Here is a 15,749-nt window from a genome sequence, read left to right as displayed (position 1 = left end):
AGAGAGGTTGATAAATGAAGCTGAGATTAAGAAGAAGGAGGAAGCTGAAAGGAAAAAAATCTGAAAAAGAGGAAGCTGATAAAAAGAGAAAGGAAGCTGTCGAAGCTAAAAAATTAGCTGCGAAAGAGGAAGCTGAAAGAAGGAAATTAGCTGTAAAAGAGTTAGCTGAAAGAAAGAAGGCCGAGAGGGAAGCTGCGAAATTGGCAGCACAAAAAAAGAAAGCTGAATTGGAGGCAGAAAAATTGAAAACTAAATTTGCAGCCGAAAAGAAGAAGGCTGAATTGGAGGTTGCAAGGAAAGAGAAGGAGAGAGAAAAGCACGCTGAAGATGAAGATGAACCACCTTTGAAAAGAAAGCATATTTCTAATAGAAAGCAAAAGTAGAAAAAGGTGATGGATTTCTCTTTCGAAAAGAGAAAGACTAGAATTCAGACATCTGGAAATGATATGGAGCCTCAAGAAAATGATAGGGAGGAAAGTGAGAATGGGACCTCATCTGAAGATGATGATGAAGATGATGAGGATGTCGATATTACACAGTTGTCAGAATGTTCAATTTCTAAAGCTGGCAAAGAGGAGGATCAGAAAAAGGAAATGAAATCATGGAATGGGTTCCTAAACTAACCGTTCATCAAAGAAACTTTATTCAAGAGATCGGGTTAGGACCATTGCTAACTATTAATCTGCCCCAAACTGATCAGGTAATTTTTAATTTTTAATGTTCAAATTCTTAATTTAGCATGGCCAATATATAAAGAATTATGTTCAACACATATAATGTTTAAAATGTTTTTGTTTAGGTTGATATTCAAATTCTTAATGTAGCATGTTCAATATATAAAGAATTATGTTCAAAACTTATAATGTTTAAAAAATTTAAAAGTAAAAAACAGGCAGTTTGTTTTGGTTGATGTTCAAATTCTTAAAGTAAATTTTAAATATGAATGCAGGCATTTTGTTATTGGCTTCTTGATCAATATGAAGAAAATTCTTCAACATTGTACTTACCGCGTGGGAACACAATCCGATTGGAGGTGGAAGATGTACACGTTGTGTACGGTCTTCATATGGGCGGTCGCAGAATCATTGAATCCAAGTTTGACACTGATACAGAGGAATACAAAAATTTTCTCACAGAATGGAGGAACACCTGGAATATCAGAACTGGAGCCCCTAGTGTTTCAAAGATAATCAAGCGATACACAAGTGATGTTGCATTCATAGGTTGTGAACCGCATGATAACTTCATCACTGACTTCTTAGTGGTTGTGGTGAATATGTTAATGAAGTCCAGTCAAAGTACTCAAGCAAACTACAGATTTCTGCTATCCATGATGGATCGTAACGAGATCAGCAATTTGGATTGGTGTGAATATGTGCTATCGAGTTTGGATGCTACAGTTGAAGACTGGAAAAAGAATATGACAGGATTTTTCAAAGGACCAATGCCTTTCATACAGGTATTCAACATTTAACCAATAATATTTAATACTTTTTTAATTCAATGTTTAGAACCAGAAAATCAACTTTAATGCATGTTGTTCAATTGTTTTTATGTTCAATGTTCAATACCTGTTATTCAACTTTTAATGAATCATGTTCAATAGTTTTATGTTCAACTTTTAATGATTCCATGTTATGTTCCATACTCATGTGCAACTTTTAATTCACTATGTTCAACTTTTAATTCATCATGTTCAATTGTTTAATGTTCAATGTGAAACTTTTACTACAACATGTTCAACTTGAAATACAATATGTTCAATATATTATGTTCCATGTGCAACTTTTACTATAACATGTTCAACTTGAAATACAATATGTTCAACTTTAAATACATCATGCTCAGTATACAGTCATGTCTAATTTAACTTATTGTCATTGCCAGAAACAAATATTAAATTTTTAATCAGCATGTGCAAATGTTTTTAACTATTAATATGTTTTTTAATTTTAACGCGTAGCTATTCAATTTTGACCGCGTCATGAAGAAAAGGGTAGAACAACCAAGAACATTTCCCCTAATATCAACTTGGACAAAGAAAATGGTCAAAAATAGAATAATAGAAGAAAGGAAAGGTTATGGGCTTGGCCGAATTCTAGGCAGAATACTATTGCCGGGACAGGAAGTGCCTCAAGAAAACGTGCAAGGAGAAGCTGTGCAACAACCTGTGCAACAACATGTGCAAGGTGAAGCACATAATGTTCAACAACAAGAAAACTCAAAGGTAAATATTGGATGTTAAAATCGATAAATATTGGATGTTCATATTTGAAATATTTACATGATTTTTTTTTACAGGATTTCATGATGGACTTCATTATGTTAATGAATAATTTAGGTGCTAACTTGTCTATGTTGAGCACAAAACTGAAAAGAGCTCAAGAACTCTTCCCGAACAACAATTTGGTGAAGAATGTTGAAGAGTTCATGGGAAAAATGGCAAGAGAGCCATCAATTCTTAGTCAAGAAGAAGAATTGTATGGGACTGAAGAATTCTTGATGGCAGTGACAGAAATAGAAAGGAATATTGCACAAGAGAACATTAGGATTGCAAATGAGGAAGAGGAATACATCCCATTTAATCCCGATCGCCCCTTTAGCCTAGGAATTGGCCTAACCCCAGAAGTACGCAAAGATAACGCTGAAGCATCAACCTCGAAAACCCCGGGAGAAAATGATGGCGAGGACCTGAACCTCGATCTAAAGCTGGGATCAAAACCAACTGATGATGATGTTTTGAAATCCCCACAGACTGAGAATGTTGGGGAAGGCACAGTAGCAGTGGGGAATGCACCACAGACTGGTAATGTTGGGGAAGGTTCAAATGTTGGGGAAGTCCCAAAGGTTGGGTAAAGCACAGCAGCAGTGGCAGGTGGACCAGTGGCGGTTGAACCAGTCGCTACCGTTACTAAAGTCACAGAAGGGTAGGATTCAAGTCATATGCAATTATTAAACAAATATTTTTATGTTATGAATGATAATATATAAAATAATATATGTAATTAAAATGGTTTTTGGTAAATGTTCAACTTTTAATTTTATATGTTCAAATCTATTATTTTGATGTTATGAATGATAAGTTGTTTTTGGTAAATGTTCAACTTTTATTCTTATATGTTCAAATCAAATATTTTAAAGTTATAAATGATAAAATGGTTTTTGTTAAATGTTCAACTTTTACTGTTATATGTTCAAATTAATATTCGTACAATTATATGATGTTAAATATGTGTTTAAGTGAAGGTTTAATTTTCATGTTCAAAATTCTTCTGGTTGATGTTCAAATGTTTGTTTCATACATATATTATTTTAATGCAGAACACAAAATCCCCAAAAACGGCCTCAACGGGAACTCCGAGACGTACCTGCTTGCTTCAAATCACCATTCATGGTCAAGTACCAAGACTTATTCAAGACTGTCGAAAAGATGAGAGCAATAATTTCAGACTATGCATTTGATGATGGAGACGAAAAGTACGTAATTAATCTAAGATTTATTTTATTAGACTAATTTGTATCTTTTGGGATGATTTTTCATAACATCGTTGTATCAGTATTGTAGGGAAGTTTTAAATTTTGATGGAGAAAACTCAATAGACCGAGAGGAGATACAAACATTGGGTCGTGATGATTACATAGACAGCGCTATTGTTGATGCATGGTCTGCAATTCTTAACGGCAAATGCTCCAAGACTAAGTTCTATTTCTCCACAGTGCCCTTTGTAAGTATAATACTTTTAGGGTACAGTTCTGGATAAGTTGTTGTATTATTATTGTTTTAAATGTTCAGAATTTTATTTTCAATGTGCAGAATTGTATGTCTTATGTTTAGAATGTTATATCTTATGTTCAAAATGTTTTGTCTTATGTTTAGGAAATTATTTTCAATGTTCATAGAATGTTCAGAATTTTATGTCTTATGTTCAGAAAGTTATGTCTTATGTTCAGAATGTTATGCCTTATGTTCTGAGTTTTTGTCCTAATGTTCAGAATGTTATGTCTTATGTTCATATCTGTTAAATGCAGTTGATCATCAACACCTTCAGAATAAGTCCAGAAACAGATAGCTGGGACACAAGGCTTCATAAATTCACCAACAGATTGACATCTGAAATGAGGAATGCTGGTATTCATAGCCTTAAGATGTATAAGGATATATACTTTCCGGTATGTGTAAGTGCGCATTTTTATGTGTTGTGCGTTAACTTCTATGAGCACTCAATAGATATTATTGACAACCGAAAGCTGCCACACCATGTCAAAGTTGGCACAAAATACCAAGGACACCCAACAAAAATGGTAGGTTAACATTTAATGTTCATTGAATGAATATATATATATATATATATATATATATATATATATATATATATATATATATATATATATATATATATTAAAAATACTTACTTGCTCTTTCAAATTCGTAAATATAGGTTCAAGCTCTAGAATATTTTTACAAATATAGTGATTATAGAATACAAGAAGAATTGTCAAAGTTCAAAGAGGAACTGATTAAGATGAAAAGGCGAAGCAATGAGGATGCAATAAACTGTGGAGTCTACATGTTGAAACATATGGAAACATACACAGCAGACCCTGAAATAGAGGGGAATCCTGAGTTAAAAGCAAACAATGTAGGAGTCTTTTCTATAATGTTCATTTTCTGAAAGAGAATGTTCAATATATTATTATAAATATTCAATATCTTGTTTAATTTTTTCTGGGTGCTTGCAGCTTGATCAGATAAGGAAATTAAGGATGCATTATTGTGCTAACAATGGAAACAGACATAAGTACCGGATCCAAACTGCTGCTAAAAGAAAAACGAGGAGAACTGGATGCAAAGCGGAAGGTAGATGAAGTCAGGTGGATTGCCTTGGAATTATAGTTCATTGTTTGTTTATAGTTTATAATAGATTTGATATGACATTCTTGTTGACAACATGAATTTGAAATGTTTGGTTTGGAACAATTTGCGAATTAAGTACATATAGTTAAAAGCCATTTATGGGCTATATTTTCATTTATTCAGTTTCGCATTTAAAATGTTCAATGATAAAGACAAAATGTTCAAATAAAACATGATACAGTAACAATGTTGTAAGAAACATCAAAACTAATCTTAAACCAAAGTAAAAAGTTTAATATAATTCAAAAAAAAGAGTTGATCAAACGTATCACATATGAAATTCAAAAAATAGAAAATATCGGTAATTACATATAACGAAAATTATTTATCAAAATTGGCCATAATCTCGTCATAAAGCGATACACGAGCAGCAGGAGAATTCAATTCCGTGTTAGCAAAAATTGGAGAGCATGTTGAATATATTCCTTTCATTTTCTTAGATTGAGAACCTAAACCACCCTACATTATCAAAAAACAAAAATATTAGAAGACAATGTTTAAAATATGACTGATAATGTTCATAAGTAAGACATATATGTTCAAATACCTGGACAAGACATTTCAAAGAGTCCACAACATCTGGTATTTCTTTCTTACCACAAATATCCTCCTACATATGCATCAAATTCGTATATTCAATTAATCAAATGTAATATTCAAAGTATGAAGAACAATGTTCATAAATAAGATAATACCTGAACTGAATCAGGTACTACACACTTTTCAGAAATACCTTTCTACACATTATAAAGAAATATATTTAGTTTTGAAAGCATATTCTCAAACTATTTTTTTATTCATATTCATACACTAACCTCAAGGGATGAACCTAATACACGCAACTCTGAGCCAGAACTTAGATGAGAATAAAGGAGAGGATTTCCCAAAGCATCAAACTCCTAAAAAATTTGATGTTCAACTTTTCAGAAACAATGTTCAACTTTTAAAATAACATGTACAACATAGAAAATTCATCTAAAAAAAATAACCTGAACAGAAGCTTGGGCTTTAGCTTTAGCATTTTCAGCATGTTTTTCAGCACGTTTCCTCCAAGCCTTCTTTTTGTTACACTCCTTCTCAACAATACCCTTAGGCCTCTCGTTTGTCTCACCCTTTTTCCTACGCTTTTTTGGATCTTTAATGGATGGACCATCCTTTCCATCGTGACCAGGAACATCAATGCCCTCAACCGGCTCTGAAAAATCAATAGCACCCCTAACACTCTCAACCTTTTGCCTTAACAAATCAAATGCGGTATCAATTTCTACTCTAGCTTCAAGGAAATATTGAGAAGATGTAACCAAACGAACAAAATTCCTCATAGTTTGAAATTTCCAAACAGAAGCGGGAACAACATTTGCTTTGGAGGATTGTTCATCCACAACAGCGTTGCACATACCTGCTTTCGTCCACCTCTTCAAAATGTATTGCTCAGGTAACATAGCAACACAATGTATACTATATATACGAAGAATATGAGAACACAATAAACCCACTTCAGAAAAATGCTTGCATGTACAATTGGACTGAAATGTAATTTTGTTAAACGTAACCTCATGCCTATTCAAATCAACTGTAGCAGGCTTCCATAACAGATAAACAACTTTTTCTGCATCTTCAAATGTACGTTCCTGATTCAATAAAATTCCTCTCAAAAAATGCTCCTCAAACATCACATATAGATAACCAGTGTACACCTTCCTTGCATGCACAAGTATACTAACATTGGCAGCAGCCATATGCCGATTGCCCCTCAATACACGATAATCATGGTGATTTTCTTTGCTTCGCCATGCAGATATAACATCTAAAAACAAGTGATAAAAATCACATAAACCATCTGTCTCCCTCAACCTATCTTTAATAGAATTATTAGTCGATTCACTCCTTTGAGAAGACAAAGCTCCACCAGAGAAAGAATCCTTAGAATACGCACGGCACCAATGCTCTCTAATCACATACAAATTATTCAACCATACATTCTTCTCACACTTATAGTTCTTAATGAATCTGAAAGTTAAAATGAATATGAATATTACATGTTATGAAATGAACAATACTTATAAAGAATTGAACATAAGAATAAAAGGAAATATACCTTGGCCAATAATGTTCAAACTCAGCAACAGTATCATAGTACTTCAGAAGATAACTAAACAACTCAGTAAAACCTTTCATAGCTCTCTGCGTAGCAATATTCTTCTTTGAATTCTCTCCAAGAGGCCATGTACACAAACGGTGACTAGCACCCGGAAACACATCCCTAATAGCAGCAGGAATGGCAGGAGCTTGATCTGTCATTATAGTTTGGGGTATTCCACCACCCATTGATCACGAAAAATATTCAAACAACCAAATAAATGATGGAATACGCTCATTACCCAGAAACCCCAAACCAAAAACAACATTATTGCAATGATGATTCATTCCAACAAATGGTGCACATATAATATCATACCGATTTGTCCGGTATGTCGTATCAAACACCAATAAGTCACCAAAATATTCGTAATCCCTTTTCATCCTTCCATCCCTCCAAAAGAAACTAATTAAATGTCCATGTTCATCTAACTCAAAATCATAATAAAAATCACTCTCATAAGATTGTCTTTGAGCAAAGTACCTAATTAACTGATTACAGTCTTTACCATCAAGTTTCATTGCCTTTTCAGCAGCCAAAGCGTTGTATGCATCAGCAGTAATAAACCCTAAATTAGGAGATCCTCCGACTTCTTTTCTCATTGCACGAAGCAAATCAGACACTCTACAACCACTGGCTTTCATTGCACTAAGATACTTGAGCTGCTCCCCTGTAATATCTCTTTGAGACCTAAGCAAGTATCTCTTGTCAGCGGGAATCATATGATGATTGTGAGTCATGTTATGCCTCACCACAGTCCAAACACCATCGTTGGTAATAGAAAACTGAATGAAAGCAGTACAACCTGTACGCAATTCAGACCTCTCATACTTCCTCAATGTTTCCGTCTTAACATCTTTAAAGCCAGAATTAGAACAAAGAAATCTGCGCATAATCCACAAACCAATTCTACGACTAGTCCTAATTAATCCCTTACGAATACTGAAACCCTTCCTAAATGCATAATCATTATACATTTCATAAGCTTCATCATCACTCCTAACTTCTTTTAACATTAATTCTAATGCAGATGCTTCTTCAACCACTACTACTTCTTTAGACACTGTCAAAAATAAAGGGTAAAGATGATGTTCAATTTAAAATGTACAATGTTCATATATTAAAACAAAATGTTCATAATAACAAACTTCAATACATGTGTTGTAATAAAAACGTAATAACCACAACAAAATATTCACAAAAGTGAATAACAAAAATCATGTTCATAATATAAGTGAAATATGTTCAAAATCATCAAACACAAAATCTGTGAATTTTCCAGAAAATAATAGAATCGGGAAAAATTCAAAATCATAAAAAACGATAAACAATTTTTAAAACTAAAACCTAATAAAACTATGAACGTAAAAAAAACAAATATAACAATGATTTTAAGCATAATTGAATCAAAAACTAGAATCGAAAACCAAAATCGCAATAACAGAATCGCAAAAAAATCATAAAATCAGAATCGCAAATTACAAAAACAAAAGAAAAACTAAAAAACAATTCAATCAAAACTCACATTCCTTCATCAACGCAGAGAGAATTGAGGAATTATCAGCATTAATTTCAGCAAGTATAGAATCAATGGAACTTTTGCTAGTAAAATCATGAACAGAGCTTAATGTAGAAACAGAAGAAGCCATGGATGAGATTGGAATAAATGAAATTCAAAGAGGAAAACTGCGTAAATGCGAGAAGGAAGAGGAGAAAGAAATTTTGAATTAATTAGCGTGATTACTAACCCAGATTTAAGCTCATCAATATGCAAAAGGAAAGAGGGAAAATAGGAAAGAGGCGCTAAGGAAGGAAGGTTGGATTGGAAGGTAAGTAAGCAAAACGACGTCGTTTAACCTCCTATGCACGTTGAGATGCGTGCATAGGTATCCAGCCAAACATTTGGGCGAAATTCCTTACATTTGCCTTTTCACACTCACTGATTGACTTTTGGCAATTAATATATTTACTCATATAGTAAAATCATAAAATATTTGATAACAAAACACTCATTGTCACGAATTAAACAAATACTCCCTCCGTCTCTTTTTTTTTTTTTTTTTTTTTACATTTGGTATTTTGCATGCGTTTTAACGTTTAGTTATTGTGTATTGAAATTCCTTTATTTTTTATTTAAACAAGGAAAATTAGAGATTGAAAAAATGAGAAAACATTAATGCCCCAATAAAAAAGTATGAGAGATTAAATGACCCGTAAATTTAATTGGTTTAAATGATAATTGGCCACAAAATTTTGATAGAATATTAAAATATTTATGTGATAATATAAAAGAAAATGTAAAGAACATTTTGGAACGCCCAAAAAGGAAAATATAAAGAACAAGAAGAGACGGAGGGAGTAATATTTTGTGCTTGCATTGGTGGCAAACTAGATTAGATCCCGTGCATGCACGGTATTCAAAAAAAATATTTTACCATTTTTTGTAAAATATTTGAATAACAAAATTTTGCATATTTTCAAAAGATTAATAAATATGATATTTTATGATTTTTCAAATATTATTCTTAAGGGAAAAAAATAGTTAGAGTTTAAAATTTATACTTCGTATTGAAGATCAAATAAATGGGAAAAGATAAAACTTTAATCAATATACTAAATCTTTTCTATAAAAGTTAATTGAAATTTATAATCTAATATATTATATTATGTTATATTATATATATATATATATATATATATATATATATATATATATATATATATATATATATATATATATATATATATATATATATATATATATATATATATATATATATATATATATGATGAGGCCTAAATTATAGATTGCCACATGGCTTTACTGGGATGACCCAATAAGGAAGCCAAAGGTCTTCCTGAGACGAATACCTTGACTCCATACAGAATCCATATTCACATCCAGAACGAAGGCCCATCACTTAGGCCCATAAGCCATCTGATTGGTAGAGTTCCTAGATAAATCATGTCTGAAAGTCCAAAACTTGCAGGCAAGCCTAAACATGCAAACGGTCCAACAAGTCTAATCAGACCTCCCACTATCGGACACGTACATGTCCTAAATCTCAGAAAGAATCCAATCATGCAGCCAGGGTCTAAAGGATCAAATCCCAAGAAACCCTAGCACTATAAATAGTGCAGATCCCTAGGTAAAAGGGGCATTCAATTCATTCCCACCTACCTTAAAACTATCTTTGCTCTGCCTTCTCTCTTAAAATTACTTCTCTCTCTAGCTTATACTTACTTAGGCATCGGAGGGAATATTCCTACCGGAATATTATTGTTTTGCAGGTTGCCAGAGGATCGTGCCAGCTCATACTTAATACCTCCGAGGAACGCGTGACACGTCATCACCGTAAAAGATCCCACAATATTTGGCGCCGTCTGTGGAAAGATATAGTATCACGGCCGAACTGCAATCTGAAGGAGAGTATAATGGTGAATTAGAGGAGCGACGGCCCCGGGAAAGGAGTCAACGCCATATAGAGGAAGCAAACCGACTCGCAAACGCTGGAAGCACGCCGCGCCGAGTTCAGGAGGCCGAGGTAATTGTGGAGGAGGAACCAGACCTGGAAGCACGTCCACCAGGCGCCCATCTAAGCCCCAGTGTCAGGGACGCTGTGCTAGATGAAAACTTGGACCTGCCTGTCTCGGTGGGATCACTGCGTGAAATCCTGGAAGGATTCCAACAACAAATGAATCAAACTTTCCAACAGCAGATGAGCACCACGTTGCAAGATGAAATACGAAGGAACATGTTGATCTATAGCACTTAAAGGACGGCTCCGCAAAGGCCTCTCAGCCTTGGCATCAATCGGATAAACAGAATGCCACTCAGATCCAACGTATGGAGAGCAGGAGAAAGTTCCCGTCCACAAGCTAGCTGAGGAGCCCGTCCTTTGGCAGAACGCTCGGAGATTGACCGCGGCCATCAAGCCTTTCTGCCTCGGCGAGAGCAGGCCACGCAACCACCTTCCCGGGTGAACCCACCAGCCATTCTGCGGCCATCCTCAAGATGTCAGGAACACTTTGAAACTGAATCTGAATTAGCAGACACTAGATCTACTCCGGTTATGGAAGATCCCCCATTTTACCCCTCTACTCGAGGACAAACTCAGATGACACCCCACAGAGTGAGCATGCATCCTCGTATGATCTCAAGCCGCCATGAAACAACTTATCATATCCAACAGGGATTGAATAACTTGACGTTGAGACACATGAGCACTCCCTTATGTGAAGACATGATGAACGCCCTGAAAGTGCCTAAAGTCAAAACTCCCACCGTTGAAGCTTATGACGGTACCACCGACCCGGACATGCACCTAGTTGCATACCGTCACCACATGTATGTTCAAGGAACCAATGAGGCCACGCGGTGCAAATATTTTCCAGCTACCCTTATAGCAGTCACTACTATAAAACGCGCGGTTTAAAGACGCTTTTTCAGCCTTTTTTGACGCCAAAAAGCGTCGAGAAAATCGGCCTCGACGCTTTTCGAAAGCGACGTCAAAAAGTCAGTCTAGATTTTTCTCGACGCTTTTTGTGGTCCAAAATCTCGACGCTTTTACTCGACTCGATCATTTGCCTGGCGTCGAGATTCTCGACGCGTCGATATTTTTTGTATGGCGTCCAGGATAATCATTGAGCCGCCATGCTCAAATTTATTCTTCTTAAATTCTCGACGCTTTTGGAAGTCGACTTAAAGCACTTGGCGGCAAATTTCAATTTTAATGAGCACGATATAACATCAAAAAGAAAATTTTTTATATTAGCTTTTTTTCCACCTATATTTACATGCACAAATATGCATAAACCTACAATATTCATCATGATTATAAAACTAAAATTAAAGTAACAAGAATAATGAAACTTGAATTTTTAAAAATTGGTCTTCATCAACATTAAAATTAACTCAAGTACTTAAAATCTATAATACCTACCTGTTACTAACCAAAATCCATATTGTATTACTTATCCATATCAACCATTTGTACAGTAGAGTAAGCATAAAAGCAAAACTAATAAGTAAAAAGCTAATACAACTTCTTAACAGTTGAGGCAATTTAAATATTACGATCTACTTTTGTTCTCCTGTGAGCTCCATTACCAGTTTGGACCTTCAATAAAAGTAAAAGGTAATTAGTACGGATAAAACAAACAAGAAGTTAAAAAAGAGGAAGATGGACTTTTAAGCTAGCAGTGTATGATTTCATTAAATATGTTATACAAACTACAACTCAAACAAAATTCTAATAAAGCATACTCCATACCATAATAAAACTAAAAAAGCATTGCACATGATAGAGCGCACAATGGAAACCAGAGCCACAATCACATTGGAAGTAGTGGAACATAAAATTAATGAGATAGGACATAAAACTTATATTGCAACAAACCCGCTGCGATAGATAAAAACAAACTGTGCAAGATCCAAATGCAAACAGAGGTCTTGACTTGGTTATTCATTTATGCTACTCGGAATTTCAGTGCATTCATTCCAAGGGAACATCGCTACATGTTTCTGCAAAAAATAATGCAACAAGCAAAAACTATATTATCACACAGTTACCACCAAAAATACAAGAAGCATATTACCTAGTATAAAGACATGAAAGAGAGAAACGATACCAAAAATTCCGATGAGATACTAAAATTATCATCACTTCATGGTAGAAGATCAGATCCTGCATGAGATTAGAACTAAGTTGATCCTTAGAAATAGTACATGAGAAACAGAACTAAGCCAAAATGGTTCACAACAGATACACCTAACTAAAAAGCACCTCACCTGAACGGAAGCAAAGCACGACATCAGAATATTATATATCTAGATAACCTTAAGTAATAAATATCCCAACATCTGACCATAAAAGCACATCGATAGAAAAATGACATCAGAATTCCCGAGTATGAAACGCAATTGTCATAAACTTAATCATATGCACGATATACCAAAATGATCTCATTAATCCTGCACCAGTTTGCTTAGAAATTAATCTCGGCTTTTGACGGAAAATGACGAGACTTAACAGATTTGTAGCACTTGTCCATTTTGAAAAGAAACAAGCTACATAGATCATCCAACATATTAGGTGGTTTTGATTTAAATAAAAGGTGCAGAATAAACAAGTATGATACTTAATAAGTCATATTTTCTAAATAATAGCTAAGAAACCATAATTAGTTTCTTGTAGAAACAACATCCATTACTACACCGTGTAAATATATGTTCATTCTAGAATATACCTGTGAATCCACTACCTCTAAGCTACAATCAATTTCTCGGTTATCCACCATCACCTCATGTGTTTCGGTGTGTTTTTGACCTCTTATGCTGGCATGAGTTGTTTTTAAGTTTGATGACAACTTAGAAAGTCTTGTCTTACAAACAACACTATAAAAACTCTGGATACTCCTAAGAATAGATTGTAATGTTCACCCCCTTATCGGTTTTTTCATTTCTTCTTCTTCATTATGTCTTTTCCTTGAACTTTTATATATTTTAGCTTTGCTATTCAGGTTCTCGATGTCAATCGTAGTGATTAACTCATTGACATAGCTGATGATGGTTTTTTAATTACAAAAATGTCTAATGTGGTTTTTCTTGACTTGAGATTTTATTCTTTGGTTGTCTGTCTAAGCCAAATAAAATTTTAGATCAGCCTGCTGACTGAGAGTTGAGGTACCAAGGATGACTTGAAGCTGCCACTAGACTCTTCTTAAACAGGCATTTAATTACCTACAATATGCTGCTACTTTTAGCATATTCTGTCCAGTGGTCTTTATATGACGACACAAAAATCTTACAAAATAGGCCAACTGTAGTGAATATTTGTAAATGTTCTGTCTCAAACATCTTATGCTATTTATGTCCTCCATAAACTTGTCAACCCTCTTAAAATAGAACATGAGCTTAAGTCATCAGGAATAAGAAACCAAACAAGAGTTGCCCAGATTATACGAAGTTTAATTGATGAGTACAAGTAAATTTGACAATCTCACAATAAGGAAATCTACCACCACATATATTAATCAGATAAATCTGACATCACAATGCAAGTGATATTTAGTTTTATGCAAAAACCACTATTTGATAAAAAAAAAAAGCACTTGAATAAAGACCTAACAAGCTAACATCATCAAAGTATCTAAGTTCAGTAGAACACTGGAATAAGGGATCGAGTAAAGAGAACCTCGTCCTGAGCAGCTCAACAAGTTCAACTTTTCTCTCTTAACCAGGTAGCCAAAGCCTAGACATGAAATCCTCATATAAAAACCCTAAAGATGGAAAAATAAAAATCTGAAAGAAGATAGTAATAATAATTGAATAAATCGGTACACATACCGAAAAACTGAAACCAAAGAGAAAAAACTGAAACAGAAGAGACCCTTCTCATATCTGCAACTTCAGTAACATCGTACAGAGAATATCAAACAATTATTAAACCCAAGCAGCTTAATTAACTCAATTACTGTAGAATATGACTATAATTGCCCAATTTGGAATCATGTCGTGCTAATGTCCATAAAAATTCAAGCTTAATATGGTCAAACTATGCAATTTATTTCATTAAACCAATAAATGAACCCATATTCATTGATAAAATACAAGTAGACAGATAATTGCGTTCCACTAAAGCTTCAGTTCAATCTCACATGATTCTCAAGACAACAAATTGCTGCAAATAATGCCCATATGTTACTGTTAAAATTGAGTTCATCAGTTGATTTAATCAACCATCAGCAAGTAATTAATAAAAGATATATATTTGAGATTGCAACAAATTACAAGATATATATTTTCCTATTAAAATTGAGTTCATCAGTTGATTTAATCAACCCTCAGCAAGTAATTAATAAAAGGATTTTATAGTTGGAATGCTAGTCAACATATTCCAGAATTTAACTGTAAATTTCGCTCTTTGAATATTTTCATGTAAATTAAATCTACTGGCCAACTATTTCTTCCCCAAAATTCTTAAAAAATATAGGAAACGCCACAAATTCAATATTAAATAATCATGTTCCAAAATTACAAACGATAATTTCAAACTTCAAGGATGATAAACAGATAATAGAAGAAGATAATTAACAAAATTCTGCCAAAAATTCCTTTCCAAAGATGTGGATTGCAATTGAAAGAAAAACATTGATTCTCAGAATAATCGAAAGAAAACCCTAGAAACTAATAACAAGATCTGAAAAAAAAAACATGAAAGAAACATGTATGAGGAAACCCTAGAAATCAAGAACAAGAGAGGAGAGAAAATTTATTACCTTTTCAAGATTTTCATCGAGCTTTTCATCTTAGCAGTTCTCAATTGTGAAGCGTGAGAGAAAGAGAACTGTGAGGCAAGAGAGAGAATAATTTCGGTGAAACTGTTTTAGGAGTTTGCGAATTGCGAGGGCAGGGAGCACTTGGGACGATGGATAAGTTTGGGCTCTTATTAAATTCCTGCTAAACTGAGTACACGTGCAAGGCACGTGCCCTATCGACGACAAATGTTGTCTACAAAATCCTCGACTACTATAGGCGTCGACAAAAAGCGGGAATTGATTTCCCACCCAAAGCTTACACCTGGGCGTCGAGCTAACAGCGTCTACAACTTATGGGTTTTGTAGTAGTGAGTGGCGTCCAAATGGTTTGAACGACTGCCCCCAGGATCAATTGCTTCCTTTAACGAGCTACAA

General features: G+C 34.2%; 2 protein-coding genes and 1 long non-coding RNA gene across 3 annotated transcripts; all 3 read right to left on the bottom strand.

Annotated features, from left to right (window-relative positions):
* Window positions 1-5,236: 5,236 nt before the first annotated feature.
* Window positions 5,237-7,243, bottom strand: LOC130467350 (protein FAR1-RELATED SEQUENCE 5-like). Its single transcript, XM_056835843.1, has 6 exons — window positions 7,014-7,243; window positions 5,905-6,925; window positions 5,731-5,814; window positions 5,611-5,652; window positions 5,463-5,525; window positions 5,237-5,374 (listed from the first exon to the last, which is right to left on the bottom strand). The coding sequence occupies exons 1-6, from the start codon at window positions 7,241-7,243 to the stop codon at window positions 5,237-5,239; spliced, it is 1,578 nt and encodes a 525-aa protein (XP_056691821.1).
* Window positions 7,244-7,246: 3 nt separating this feature from the next.
* On the bottom strand, window positions 7,247-8,704 carry LOC110794018 (protein FAR1-RELATED SEQUENCE 5-like). Its single transcript, XM_056835842.1, has 2 exons — window positions 8,581-8,704; window positions 7,247-8,118 (listed from the first exon to the last, which is right to left on the bottom strand). Exons 1-2 carry the CDS (start codon window positions 8,702-8,704, stop codon window positions 7,247-7,249), a joined length of 996 nt encoding a protein of 331 aa, XP_056691820.1.
* Window positions 8,705-11,933: 3,229 nt separating this feature from the next.
* Window positions 11,934-15,709, bottom strand: LOC130467817 (uncharacterized). Its single transcript, XR_008927759.1, has 2 exons — window positions 12,687-15,709; window positions 11,934-12,579 (listed from the first exon to the last, which is right to left on the bottom strand). It is a non-coding gene; the product is annotated as an uncharacterized lncRNA (long non-coding RNA).
* Window positions 15,710-15,749: the final 40 nt, after the last annotated feature.

The sequence above is a fragment of the Spinacia oleracea genome, chromosome 2 (genome assembly GCF_020520425.1).
Source record: "Spinacia oleracea cultivar Varoflay chromosome 2, BTI_SOV_V1, whole genome shotgun sequence".
Classification (NCBI taxonomy): domain Eukaryota; kingdom Viridiplantae; phylum Streptophyta; class Magnoliopsida; order Caryophyllales; family Amaranthaceae; genus Spinacia; species Spinacia oleracea.
Note: the sequence above shows the minus strand (reverse complement) of the source record. Positions and strands in the feature narration are given on the sequence as shown.

Excerpts from the sequence above, each read along its gene's own strand:
- LOC130467350 (XM_056835843.1), bottom strand. The coding sequence starts at position 7,243 with ATGGGTGGTGGAATACCCCAAACTATAATGACAGATCAAGCTCCTGCC. Across the intron at positions 6,926-7,013 it reads TTTGAACATTATTGGCCAAG|ATTCATTAAGAACTATAAGT; the intron begins GTATATTTCCTT and ends TTTAACTTTCAG. Across the intron at positions 5,653-5,730 it reads TATTAGGTTCATCCCTTGAG|AAAGGTATTTCTGAAAAGTG; the intron begins GTTAGTGTATGA and ends TATAATGTGTAG.
- LOC110794018 (XM_056835842.1), bottom strand. The coding sequence starts at position 8,704 with ATGGCTTCTTCTGTTTCTACATTAAGCTCTGTTCATGATTTTACTAGC. Across the intron at positions 8,119-8,580 it reads CTCTGCGTTGATGAAGGAAT|TGTCTAAAGAAGTAGTAGTG; the intron begins GTGAGTTTTGAT and ends TATTTTTGACAG.